This window comes from Sminthopsis crassicaudata, chromosome 3 (assembly GCF_048593235.1).
Source record: "Sminthopsis crassicaudata isolate SCR6 chromosome 3, ASM4859323v1, whole genome shotgun sequence".
In the NCBI taxonomy this organism is placed as follows: domain Eukaryota; kingdom Metazoa; phylum Chordata; class Mammalia; order Dasyuromorphia; family Dasyuridae; genus Sminthopsis; species Sminthopsis crassicaudata.
Window position 1 is genome coordinate 36,624,286 of NC_133619.1, and position 14,550 is coordinate 36,638,835.

The window sequence follows — 14,550 nt, forward strand, 5'->3', positions numbered from 1 at the left end:
GCAAAATACATTCTCAGAAAATGATAACAAAGTCAAAGCTCCTACACCTAAAGCCTCCAAGAAAAATAAGAATTTCTGTCAGGTCATGGAAGACCTCAAAAGGGATTTTGACAATGGAGAAAGAGAGAGAGGAAAAATAAGCAAGAGAATCGAGAATGGGGCAAAAGGAAATACAAAAACCGAATGAAGAGAAAGAATATCTTAAAAAGCAAAATTGGCCAAATGGGAAAAGAGGTACAAAAGCTCACTGAGGAAAATAATTCCTGAAAAATTTAAGTTGAACAAATGGAAGCTAATGACTTCAGAAGACATCAAGATACAATGAAGCAAAACAAAACAAAAACTGAAATCTCGTTAGAAAAAGAACTGACCTAGAAAATAGATCCAGCAGAGATAATTGAAAAAGTATTGGTTTACCTAAAAGTCATGATCAAAAAAAGAGCTTGGGCATCATCTTTCAAGAATTTATCAAAGAAAACTGTCGTGATATTCCAGAACTAAAGGGTAAAATAGAAATTTAGAGAATCCACTGATCACCTGGAAGAGATCATAAAACGAATATTCCCAGGAATATTATAGCCAAACTCCCAGGTCAAAGAGAAAATACTACAAGCATCCAGAAAAAAAAAACAAAACAAAACAATTCAAGCATAGTGGAGCCATAGTCAGGATTATACAAGATTTAGCAAATTTTACATTAAAGGACCAGAGAGCTTGAAGTATATTCCAGAGAGCATTGAAGCTAGGATTGCAACCAAGAATCACCTTCCCAGCAAAACTGAATATAATCCTTCCGGGGAAAAAGTGGAAATTCAGTGAAAAAAGAGGCAAGATTTTCAAGCATTTGTGATGAAAAGACCAGAGCTGAGTAGAAAATGTGTTTTTCACATACATGATTCAGGAGAAGCAAAAGAAAGTAATCAGGAAAATGATAATGGTAAGAGATTTAATAAGGTTTATATTGCTATGTGGGAGAATAAACTAGTTACTCATTAGAACTTTTTCATTATGGCAATTTGAAAGAGTATATAGACAGGGCACAGGGGTAAATTGAATATGAAGGGATAGTGGTTTTTTTTTTTTTTTTTTTTTTTTTTTTTTTTTGTGAGGCTACTGGGGTTAAGTGATTTGCTCAGGGTCACAGAGCTAGGAAGTGTTAAGTGTCTTGAGGTTCAATTTGAACTCAGGTGCTTCTGATTTCAAGGCCAATGTAGGGATAATATCTTTTTAAAAATGAAATTAAGGGGTGAGAGAAGAATATAATGAGAGAAAGGGAAAGGGAAAAGTGGAATAGTGCAAATTATTTGCCATAAAAGAGTCAAGAAAAAGTTTTTACAGTGGAGAGGAAAGGGGCAAGAAGAAGAAGACAAATCTGAAAAGTCCTCCATGAACTCAAGCAAAGTAAAATATACCGTGGGCAAAGTAAAAGCAATTTTCTGGGATGATCTGTGAATGATTTTGCTAAATCTCAGCAGTGCAATGATCCATGACTACTATGAAGGACTTCTGATGAAAAATTCTATCCATACCCAGAGAAAGAACTAATTTGTGTCTGAATACAGATTAAAATATTCTCTCTTTTTCTTTAATTTTTTTAAATAGCTTTTTTATTTTCAAAATACATGCAGAGATAGTTTTCAACATTCACTCTTGCAAAAATCTTGTGTTCTAAATTTTTCTTCCTCCCTTCCCCCCCTCTTCCTTCCCCTAAACAACAAGTAATCCAATATGGGTTAAACATGTGCAGTTCTTCTATATATATTTCCACATTTATCATGTTGCACAAGAAAATTCAGATTAAAAAAAGATAAAAATGAGGAAAAAAAGCAATTCTTGAGTTTTTTTTTTTTTTTAACTAGGGTAGGAAATCTATGTTTTTTTCACAATGAATTTTAAGCTAAATATAAGAATCCCTTCAGAGGAAAGGAGGAAAGGTAATTGGGAAAAGAAAAGAATTTCCAGTCAGGGAGCATTGGAGACTTGAGGAATGAAAAAGTGTAGAAGGACTGCTAAGGAATGTGGATAAGTGAATTTCTGTATCAGAGGACAGCCATGTTCTAACAGAACATGGGACAGATTTATGATTTGGTACTGCCAGCACAATTTCTTATTTTTTCCCCAGTTCCAATCATCAGGCAACTTCATGAAAGAAAAGTTCTCTGCCCCTTGTCTCCCAAACTTCCAAACTAAATATTTATAAATTTAAAGGGATAAGGATGAAATAAGGGGGGAAGAGAAGGGAAAAACTCTGATCATGGGCATGGCCATATGGTTTGACATTTTGAGTCCAAAAATCTCACAGGCCCCAGATAGTTTTGAAGAGGAAGAGTTTTTATTCTCAAAGAATTTGTCTCATTCTCATTTTCTTGTGTTCTCTTGCTTCAGGACAAGTAGTGGCAAGAGCTCTGTCATCAATGCAATGTTATGGGACAAAGTCCTTCCCAGTGGCATTGGTCACACGACAAACTGCTTCCTGAGTGTAGAAGGAACAGATGGGGATAAAGCCTATCTGATGACTGAAGGATCAGATGAGAAGAAAAGTGTCAAGGTGGGCTTTGTTAGTGAAGAACTTGGCTGGAAGTATTAACCTTTTCAAGACTTTGCTCTTTGGTTCTGTCTACTTTCTGCATAATTGACAAGGACTAAGATGTTTTCTATGGAAATGTAAATATCTTTGTAACCATGATTTTATTTTGAATTTTTCTCTCAAGTTAGTATTAGGAAACTTTGCTGAAATGCAACAACATATTTTAAGATAAACATCTATTTATACCTGTTTAAAATCCTTTTTTGGGGGGGGTAGAGAGGAGCTTTTTTTCTTTTGGTCTTAACTTTTATTTAGGAAAGGGTACAGACTTTGTTCTTAGTCTAAGAGTTTGGTGCCTGGGGCCTTGAGAAATGGTAAGGGTTGCTGATGCTTTCATAACTATCAGGTGACAGAAAGTGGAATTGAACTCCTGCTCTCTGATGCCAAGGATGGCCCACATACAGCTTAAAGTCATAATACTCAACACTTAATCTCAGGGAGGAAACTTAGAGGCAATCTTATCAATACAAAATATTTTTTCAGATATTGAAAATTTTATTGAATTCTCAAGGATGTATGCTGGTAGTAGGAAGATTACAGGTCACCTGATGCCAAAATAACTTGCATAGTCAGTAACTGTGATTCCCCCCCCCCCCCCCCACAATATCTAGTATTTTACATCTGGTTTAAATATTTTTCAGTCCTCACAATAGTAAAATTCAGTTATACACAAACTGTATTCTAGACATAGAAATAACCCTGGAAAATGAATAAAAAATAAATATGATAAAAGAACTTTTTTTTTTGAACTCAAAACTTCTTTACCTTTGTGGAAAATGTGTGTCCTACTTAGGCAGCATAGCACTGACTTTTTTGAGATGTTGCAGAAGGAATAGCTCACAAAAAATTTATATAACCTTTGAAGATCTGAAGAAGCTGTCTTATTTTCTTTTTTTTTAGACTGTAAACCAGCTCGCTCATGCTCTTCATATGGACAAAGACCTGAAAGCTGGTTGTCTTGTACATGTATTTTGGCCCAAGGCAAAGTGTGCATTATTGAGAGACGATTTGGTTTTAGTAGACAGGTAAGGCTGAGTTAAAATGTGTTGTTTTGTTGATATTATTGAAGAGTACCACTCAGTTTATCTTGGAGAAAAAGTTCATATGATTAGAAAGTGGAAAGGACAAAGTTGGGATTTTTGTTTTCTATTTATTTCAGGAGCTATGGTCCAACCCTTTCTCCCCCCCTTTTTTCCTTCCAATTACAGTATGTAGAGAAAATTTTTAACATTCGTTTAAAAAAATAATTCCACATTTTTTTCCTCCCTTGAGTCCATTCCTCAGTGAGTTGCAAATTGTTTCACTCTTTGGATTTTGTTGAAAATATTATATGGCTGCAATTGAATCTGATTCATCTTTCAACCAAAGAGATTAGCTAGAGTGGAGTTGCTCTTTGACCCAGTTTTCTCTGAATACCTGTAGCTGAAAAATTAATTATATGGTTTATCTTGATGTCTATTAATTGCTCCCTTTCATATTTCTCTCCCATGTTATTCTCCATCTGTATTGTTCAGTGTGTTTAAACTGGCCCAAATCAAATGGCTTTACCTTATACACTAGTGTAAATGATCTTAGCCATAAAAAAAATTAAGAACTATTCTGGGACGCACCAAAACTTATTGTTTCACATACAACTGTCTATGAACTATGGATATATTGCTTGGTTTCTCTATGTTAATAGGAATAATTTCAAGAAGTAATTTACAGAACTAACTTGGTTAGGACATCGCACCTAAAAGGCCCAGATTAGTCTTAGCTTTATTTTTTTTCATGTCCATAGTAATAGAAATGCTGTTATACTTCTATTAAATTTTCCCTTCAATTTCAAATGACCATGATGTTTTGGAAACCCCATGTTGAGCTGTCAGCAGTGGAGCCTGATGATAAGTAGAATAGACACTGCAGATTGCAAGCTTTCAGCTTCCTGTAATCTAGGAAATAAATTTCACTTTTATAGGTAAGACCTGATTTATTAGAAATCAGGTCTTTGTGGAAATTGTTTTGGATGACTTACTGTGTTGAGAGTACAGACTAACTATTTTACTTCGTATTTATGTCTTTCACTTGTAGTATAAGGGTTTTGAAAGATTAATTCTTTGAATTTCACTCAGATGTATTGTATAACCACATTTTTATCTTACTCTAATAGTCCAGGCACAGATGTCACTACAGAGTTGGATAGCTGGATCGATAAATTTTGTTTAGACGCTGATGTCTTCGTTTTGGTAGCAAATTCAGAATCAACATTAATGAACACGGTAGGACTTAAGCAGTTACTGTCTTTTAATATTGGGAAACATTTTGATTGTTAATTTTGAAAAATAGCAAAAATTGGGGGGAAAGACCACCCCAATGTTTTATTTTAGGGAGCTCTGTAGAAGTGAGTAGATCTCTGTACCACAGGGACTTGTCTGGGAGAATTTCCAAGGCTTTCGTTGACCTCCTCTGATTAGGGTGTACTGAGAGTGATAGAAGTCAAGTTTGGTCTTTGGCAAGCAGAGGTGATGAAGTGACTAGGACAATAAGGTCTTTAGTGAAGGTCCTCTGACCTTGGAGCAGTTCTGTACATTTTGGGCATGGTTGCTTTGCCATGTGAGATTTCCATTCCTTTGCCAAGTTCTTCAGTAGGCTAACACTGGATCCTCCTTCATTGAGACACAAATGTTATATTGAGTTAGGTTGGGGTGGGATTGAGAGATATTTACCATACCAAGTCTGATTAGGGATGAATAAAAATCCTAGGACTCTATCATCTTAGGTCTGTGTACCAAGTTAGAAAGGAGTTGAAGAGCAAGCTAAGGCAAGCTGGGAAGTCTGACGCTGAATTGTCCACAAATCCAATAGTCCTAGGACTGGTGGGATTTAGCATAAAGGCATTTAGAGTTGTTTCTCAAGTCTATCACTCATACAGGTGTAACTCTTCTGAAGGTCAGTTCTTAATTTCCCATTTATGAATTGATTTTATTTGAATATACATGTGAAATCATTTTTAGATTCTTTATAGTAGGTGATTTTTCAGAGATCCAAAATGTTTGTCATAGTAACTAAAATTTAGCTTTGAAATGTAATTTGAAAAAGTGAGGGTTTGTACTTTATTCATTCATTCATTTATTCATTTATGTATTTGTCTCTTTTAGGAAAAACACTTTTTTCATAAGGTCAATGAGCGACTTTCCAAGCCTAATATCTTTATCCTGAATAACCGTTGGGATGCCTCTGCCTCAGAACCAGAATATATGGAAGATGTGAGTTATGTTTCCTTAATTTCTGAAGTAATCACAGGAGCATTGAGTTGCCAGCTCAGAAAATCTATTTGCATTGTATAGTTAAATATTTTAAAATCTGGGTGTGCCTTTGGAATGTGAACACTGATTTAGAATAAAATAAAATGGATCTGAATATGAACCTTTTAAATTTACTACAGATTAGAATTTATTTTACCTTATGTGCCATACTTAAAACTACTTTCATCATAAAGGTTGAACTTATTTCCTATTTGTAGACCTGCCATGGAAGGAAAATTTCATAAATGAGTTTCCACTACTCACTGTCCAGTAGAATGTAGATTGTTGCATGTGGGACTCTGATGTGGGAGAACTGCCAAAATATGAATTCCCCTGATTGGCTGGCCTTGTGAAGGTCAGACATCATAGGGCTCTGAAGGCCATGATGGAAGTTGTATGTTTAAGCCTAAACATTCTTAACTTTTTTAGAGGAATGTTCATAGAACCGGCAGGGGAATGTTAGAATTCATGGAGCCAACACCAGCATCCTCCTTTTGCAATGACTATTGTTCTTTCTGCAAGGGCACGGCTTTTCAAAGCTCTCTCTCTGCAGGTACGGAGGCAGCACATGGAGCGATGCCTGAATTTCTTGGTGGAGGAGCTCAAAGTTGTGGATCCCTCTGAAGCACAGAATCGCATCTTCTTTGTTTCAGCAAAGGAAGTTCTCAGTGCTCGAAAGCAAAAGGCACAAGGAATGCCTGAGGGAGGTAGGTGACACTGACCAAAAAGAGTTTGATGGCATTGCCATTAATCATTGGGTGTTAGAGATAGCATGAACTTGACTTTAAGAAAAAAAATCTCATATTAGAATCTTTACCTAAATATTATAGGTGGGGCACTTGCTGAAGGATTTCAAACAAGATTCCAGGAATTTCAGAACTTTGAACAGATCTTTGAGGTAGGATTTATTTGGATTTCCAACTTCCTAGGTAGGTGGTAAAATAATACAAAACCCTTGCTGTTGTTTCCATCAATTCTAACAACACAGTTAGTCAGTCCTTGTGGATCACAAGAATGTCAGGAAGAAGCTGGGACCCAGTTAACTTTGCAAGCTTTGATTGGAGAGTACAAGGACAGTTTGTTTCTGTGTATTTTAGAGGGAATTTGTATTAGGTTTTATTCCTGATCTGTGGGGAAGAAAAAAACATGCATTGTACTCTGTTTTAAGGTCAGGTCTGCCCAATAGTCTTGTTAACATTATTCTGATGTCCAGGCATTTCTAGTTTCAAGAAGATAATGTCTAAACCAGCATTCTTCTGTGCTCTTGAACATATCTGTCTCCCCTAAAATGATTTGAGGTAACATCCCATTGATTAGAAACTTGAACAAAGAAAATGTCAAAATGTTAAAAATCCAGTTTGAGGTTGACACTGTTTTTCCATATAGAACAGTAATTACTTAATGATTATTCTTTTCACTGCCATATCTCCTTCCTCCTAGGAAGGAGAAGGCACTTCCTTTTGAATTGGAAAGGTCATAGGTCAGTTTTTTTATGCTGAGAAGAAGCAGTGATTATTATCAAGACTAAAGATATTCCTATTTGTAGACCTGCCATGGAAGGAAAATTTCATGAACGAGTTTCCACTACTCACTGTCCAGTATGTAGATTGTTGCATGTGGGACTCTGATGTGGGAGAACTATTCTAGTTTTGTTCTAGTTTTGCTCTTCATCTATCACCCTGAGAAAGGTTTTTATATATTTTTAAAAATATGGAAGGGTTATTTAGGCTAGAAAAAGGATTATTTTTGCAAATTGTAAGAAGCTGAAAAAGATTTTTTAATATTCTTCCTACATGTGCTAGCAGACTACTTTAAATATTCCATTCACCTTTTTTTTTTTTTTCTTCTAAGAACATGTAAATCTCGGCTCTGCCCAGTAGTTTTTAGTAGGTTAGACTACAAAGGCAGGGGAAGGTCAAATGAGAGAATCACCCTTATATCCTTTTTTATAATTAGAACTAGTAGAGGGATAGAGTGAGCACAAGAAGATATATAGTAAAGCAAGGTAAAATTTCCTATACTTTATTGGAACATGACATTTTGGCCTATAGAAATGTATTTTAAAGAAGATTTTAAAATTCCAGAATTGAAAGCCCTCTCCAGTATCTTTATGTACCTCTCCTCTTTGTACTCTGGCTGCTTAGGGATTATAATATAGGAGAAAGCCTAGCCTGGTCACTTCTTACATAACAGTAATATTCCATAACATTCATATGCCATAATTTATTCAGCCATTCTCCAATTGATGGGCATCCATTAATTTTCTAGTTTCTAGCCACTACAAAAAGGGCTTCCCAAAAATTTTTGCACATGTGGGTCCCTTTCCCTCCTTTAAGATCTCTTTGGGATATAAGCCCAGTAGTAACAAAGCTGGGTTAAAGGGTATGCACAGTTTGATAACATTTTGAGCATAGTTCCAGAATGGATGGATTCATTTAATTTTTTTTCCATTATTTCCTCTTGAAATTTTAGAACATTGCCCAGAATAGTATTATAATATGTGCTCTTTGGGGACTAGTTAAGAATTTTGATGGTCTCTGTCTCAAGCATACCTGAAGAGCTGGTTGATTAAACTTTTCCTCTAATTGGCCTCTTGGCCAGAGGTTTCGTCTTTGCTTCATTTCTCCCTCAGACACAGGGATGTGATGGAGTAGGGACAAGACTGTAATCATGGAATTTGACTTCTCTCCATCTTATGTTGAGCATCTAAAACCCCGAGCTTTTGCTGTGTATGAAAGAGTTTTTCTCTCCATCTTTCAGTCACTGCATTTAGAAATAGGTAGTTTAGTATAGTGGATAAAAGAGCTGTCTTCAGTCAGAAAAAGTTGGAGTTCCAATATTATCTGAGGACCTTGGCAAGAAAACTAAGTTTCTTGGCTTCCCACATTTATGTTACAGAGAAGAGATTGATGACATCCATTGGGTTGTGGAAATCAAAAAGAAAATCATTTGTAAGCAAGGGAGACGTACAGGATGTATAGTGTATGATGCCAGATAAATTTTATTTTAATTTAATTTAAATTAGTTTATTAAGACTTCTTTTATACAGAAAAGCTATAAAATCAAATCCTCAGTTAGTACTGGCCACACTAATAAAATACAGGCATACATGAAGACAAAAACCATTGAAGAAACAGCCTTTAGAAGGTATAAAATAATATATAGTAAAGATTATTAACTGTAGCTAATGAGACCTTTTTATGAACAGGATATATGTGATATAAACAATTAACTGTGTCAAAAAATGTCTATTGGAAAAGGAATAAAAGGTACAAAATATTTCCTATTAAAAAGAATCAAATAGGGCCAACTGATTGAAACAACACAACAAACAAGAAGTAATCTGATTTCTAATTGGAGGAAAGATTAGGGACTTTCCTAGTAGAGAGGGCGGAGAGTGAACAAGTGCAATGCCCTGAATTCAGAAAGGTATTTTCCATTCCTCAAACATGGAACGTAATGTAGAAACAATAACTGACCAGGTTCAGGCCAGTTCAATCAAGACAACTGGGAGACAATTCCTTTTATCAATCTTATGGATGTGACTGGGTCAATGGTCATTATAACATAAGTCCTTTGTTAAGAGTCTCTAAGCATAAAAGAAAGATGGTCAGTCCAGTTTCCCAGCCACATAGGGCTGGATTCAAATAAGGCAATAAGAATAAGGTTTTCTCAAATTCTCACAACTGGGTTTTCTCAAAAGACAGAAAATGAATTAGACCCATCATTGAATAGAAAGGGAACTGAGCTGGCTCCAGAATTGAGTCACAAGATAAAGTCATTGTGGTTCACCCAATTTCCACAATTGCTATTCTAATCCCTTCTATTCCTAAAGCACATGTACCTAAGTACACTGCAGTACACTTATGATTATTCCCAAGTTACTTGGGGTTCATAATGAAGCTTCATTTCATTTGGTAGTAGGTTTTTCCTTATCAGAGAATTCCTCAAGCTAATGAAATCACAGCTCTAGGATCCATCCTCATTCAATATTTATGTCTTCCCAAGGACATTGCCCATAGGACAGTTAGGTAAATGGAAATAGACGATGGATAGATCAGTAGTTAGGCTATTTAAAATAACCTATTTTGGGAGCTTTTTGGTACTTTCATTTTGATTTTTTTAATCTTTAGGTAACCAATTTTCAAGAAAATTGTATGGCCTGAAAGCAATTTCAGCATTTAATTACACCCTTAACAATAACTCTTTTTATACTTTAGAGATGTTTGAAATTATTGCCAATAAAATATACTGCTCAAATAAATATACGCACCCACACACATACAAACACACACAGAGTGTGTGTATTAGTGTTATTTTGTTGTCTTTGCCATGGATTTATGTAAGAAGTACTGAAGATCTCTAATGGTCCATGAACATCTTTAAAAATAGCTAATCTAGAAAGAAATGAATTTTTAAAAATAGGATGATTGGTTTTTCTTAAGAATTAGGTTGGTCCTAAATGGAGTTGAGTTGAAGATTAGGAGGGGAAGAAATCCTTGCTATTACTCCATTCTGTTACCTTTCGAACTCAGTTCTGATTGGGGACTATTAATTATGTTTTTATTGGCAATTTCATAGTTATTTATAGTAGACATTTAGGGCAGATATTCATGATTTTAAATGCAGGTTTGAAATATGAATATTGTTCCTTTAGTTGCTTAAAACCAACTACATTGTGATTTATACTAACTCTTTTATTCAAGACTGTTTGGTGAACTGCTTTTCTCCCCAGTTACTTTTTTGGCTCTTTTTAGTCAAGTGAGCCTTAATTTAGTTTTTTCAACTTACATATCTTGTCTTACATAGAAATGATGTAATATTTGATCTTTGCCAATATGCCTTGGGAACTATGGAATTCCTAAAATAGGGTATTAATTTCTATGCTCTGGAAGCTGCACAGTGACTTGCCCATGTTGAGGCATCTAGAGGTGGATTTAGGTAGGTAGCTAAGTAAGCTTTGGACTTCACATAATTGGTCTACTTGTTCTTTTCTGAGACTCTTTCAAGTCCTAAGATTGCCTAAAGAGGATATATTTTAGGCCAAGAAGACAAATGTACCAATTCTGTGGATAATTTGCCATGTTGTTATTTTGGATTTTGTTTTCATGAATACATAAAGGGTGAATGCAAGGATTGTGTAGAAAAGCACACATATCAAACTCATTACTGAATAGCTCCCAAATGCAATTTTTGACAAATTTAGTAAAAGATTTTGTGTTTGAAGTGTGATAAATTTGTTTTTAAGTTCCCTTTTTTAAAAAATGACATCTTTATTATAGAGAAATGTGTCTTTTCCTATTGTTGGTGGTCCTTTATTTTTTTTGACTTAATCTGTCTATTTGTGTCACTAACTTTTGGAGCTCTTCTTTCCTACCCAGTCTAGCTCTTAAATTGCGCTGTTCTTTATAAAACTGAATCTTCATGGCTGAAACCTAGATCTACTTCATCGAGGAGCACTGCCTGCCTTTTAATCATTCTTTTTGTTTTTATTCTTTTCTCTTCTAAAATTTATCTTTTCTGCTTGCATCATATAATTTTTCGGTAATATAATTTGGGAGGTGTATCCATAATTGTCTCCAGGAGGTAGTTTATAACCCTTTAAAATAAGCTGTTTTCATTTTTAATGTTTAAATAAACTAATACTTGCTGCCAGTTTTTTAAAAAGGAAAAACATTCGGCTATTTGGGACAGAGGAATTAAACACATGGACATGGCCCACAAACTCCCCAGTGCAGCTTGATCTAGATTAAAATTAACTGAAAAATATTCAACAAAATTAGTAAAAATACAATAAAACATAGCTAATGTTAACATATTGTTTTTCTAAGTTACTATGTGGCTCTCAGGGAACCATAACAATGTTTAGTGGGCCATTTCAGTTTGATACCCCTGATATAGCATGCCTTGCTTGTATTAAAAATATGAATGCTTCTCTCCCATACTATACCACACCACCAAACTTCCAAGATACTGTGAGATTTTGATAACAAAGTAGAAATTGGAATTTCAGCTTTGTTTGAAGTGGATCGGGTATTTTATGGGGAAAATAACTAAACTCAGAGCTCATCAGAATTCAGGATCTAGTCACTAATCATCCTAGTTTGAAATTTTTAATTCAAAGAATCTTTCGATACCATATCTTCATGTGTTCCAGTTGAGTACTTCTTTCTGTATATCTCAGACAAGACAGATGGATATATGGAGAGAGAGCAAACTAAAGGGATTTAAGAATTATTCAATCTAAGAATCGTCAAAGTTTTAAAAATAATGAAGAATGACTAGGGATAAACTAAATACTAAATAAACTAAAAAACTTGCATAGTTTTTACCAGATTGACACCAAATCTAATCGGGTATAGTGTAAAACCATTTAGGGCACCATTTTTATCCAGCCAAAGATAGTATGTCGATGAATAGAGAGAGACCTGACCTCAAAACCCACAAGACCTTCATTTAGAGGTCCTGCCTCTGCCACATATTGGCTGTGACTGATCTTGGTCACTGAACTCTGTGTCCTAGACAGCTTTCTGAGCTGAGAGTTAAGACTTGGCTTTTTTTTTTTTTTTTTTTAAGTTGGACAAAAGGTGCTAGCCTTCATTGGTAGGCAGAGAGTCTTCAAGCCCTTTTCAAAAGGTCTTCATTTTCCCAGGAGTAAACTCATTTTAGCCTCTTGGGAAATGGTACAAGCTGAAAATCAGTATTGAAGAAGTTAATGTTAAGGAAAACGAAGGCTCTTTGGTATCTTCCCACCTTTTCCAAGCCAGTCTCAACAGAGGGCAAAACATATCTATATGTCAGACTGTTTGGTCCAGTGCATTGTTTCTTGAATTGCTTTGAACAATACAATTTTAGGTGTTAGATTAAAGTCATTAATATTAACCCCTACATTGATGAAACAATTGATTTTTGACCTTAGGCTCAGGAGAGGAAATCAGTGGAATCATATGACACTATACTTGTCTAAAAGCAGATAGATCTATTTTCATAGTTTTGAAAATTACGGGAATTTTGTGCAAGTTTTCAAAATCTGAGTTTGTTTTAAATCTGTGATTTTAGCCATTTTCACAAATAGCATATTTCAGTTTAAGTTTTTAAGGAATAGAATTGTTAACAAAATTTAAGGAAAACCCCCTAGGGAAAGATTTTACACTTCCTGTAGTCCTGCTAAAATTGGACTACATTAGGTTGAGATTAAGTAGGTTCATAGTAATAAGCAAATTACATAGCAGAAATTATGCTTCTTTATGTTGGAATTTTTAGCTCATTATGTCTTAGCCATTTTCTTTTTATAATCTTTATGTTATGCTATTTATTGATAATACACATTACTGTGAAAAGATAACACAAAGATATATATAGGCTTGCTGTTAAATATTTAAAAGTTTTGAGTTTACAAATTCTTGGTACTTCTATTTATTTAGGTTTTTGTTTTTGTTGTTTATTGCTTATTTTTTTGGAGGGGAGGAGTTTAATTTGATAACAGCAAGTTTTTGTGTTTTAAATTCCTGAACATGTTGGGATGGAATTACAGTAATGTGTTGTGGCTTGGGCCCTCGCAGGAGTGTATCTCGCAGTCAGCAGTGAAAACAAAGTTTGAACAGCACACTATCAGAGCTAAACAGATAATAGATACTGTGAAAAACATAATGGATGCAATAAACGTGGCAGCTGCAGAAAAAAGGTATGGATTCATTTTATTCCAATGAAAGAATGTTAATTTTTGGTAATTACACAAATTTCCATGATCAGAAATCTAGCTTGTTCAAAAGTATAATATCCCAAAACTGTTTTTGATTTATTAAGTATCTCCTTGTGCCCTTTTATGGACGATAATGTTGCAATATATTACAAAGGAGTCATGACTCAAATGTAAGTTTTGGGCACACAAAATCAATTGTCATTGAGAATCCTAATTTTTTTTTTTATTAAGGCAGAAAATATAACCAGAGTACAACCCACTTTAGCAAGATATTAGAGAAAGCCATGAAGGGAATCAGGCCTGGTAATAAGATGATCAAAATTTTCTTAGGAGTGGATCCCTTCCATAGAGAAAGATTTTATTAAACCAAAGAAATTTGAGCTCTGTTGTAACAATTTAAGAATAAGAATTATCATTTGGTCATCAATCAATAAATTAGTTTGCTTTACCCTTTGTGGATTTCCCAAACACTTCTTTGAAAACAAGATATGATTTATGCCAGAAATCTTGCTAATTTTCCCACATTGGAGTACCTCCGTGGCTCCTAGCATTGCAGAAGATCAGAAAGGAGAGTGATCCCAGCATCCATGGAGCTTATCTTTTTAGTAGTAGTAATGACTGAGTTAATTTTATTTTAGTCCTTCATATTTTTAACTAATTTATTCCTAACATAAATTGTTACTTGTTAGGGTTTTTTTTTTTTTTTTAATGCCTTAAATCATTAGATAGATTTTTTTGTGAGCAGATTTAGGCTAGCTTAGTTGCCTAAATTCTTTGTGTACATCCCTTAAATGTGTGTTGTTGTCTCTTAATGCTACTTTAGGATTTATTCCTTGGAGGAGAGGGAGGACCAGACTGACAGATTGGATTTTATTAGAAATCAGATGAACCTTTTAACACAAGATGTTAAGAAAAAAATCAAAGAGGTGACTGCAGAGGTAGAGAACAAGGTATTTAAGAATATTTTTGCAGGTCTT

At 34.7% G+C, this 14,550-nt stretch overlaps 1 protein-coding gene across 2 annotated transcripts in view; it reads left to right on the plus strand.

Moving 5' to 3' along the window:
• The window catches only part of MFN1 (mitofusin 1), a 42,615-nt gene that overhangs the window by 11,719 nt on the left and 16,346 nt on the right, over nt 1–14,550 (plus strand). For both annotated transcript variants that reach the window (XM_074298250.1, XM_074298252.1), the window contains exons 4-11: nt 2,386–2,548; nt 3,488–3,612; nt 4,737–4,845; nt 5,725–5,832; nt 6,425–6,578; nt 6,702–6,769; nt 13,434–13,555; nt 14,397–14,523. In XM_074298250.1, coding sequence (XP_074154351.1) covers nt 2,386–2,548; nt 3,488–3,612; nt 4,737–4,845; nt 5,725–5,832; nt 6,425–6,578; nt 6,702–6,769; nt 13,434–13,555; nt 14,397–14,523 — 976 coding nt within the window. The remainder of the gene's footprint in view (nt 1–2,385; nt 2,549–3,487; nt 3,613–4,736; nt 4,846–5,724; nt 5,833–6,424; nt 6,579–6,701; nt 6,770–13,433; nt 13,556–14,396; nt 14,524–14,550) is intronic.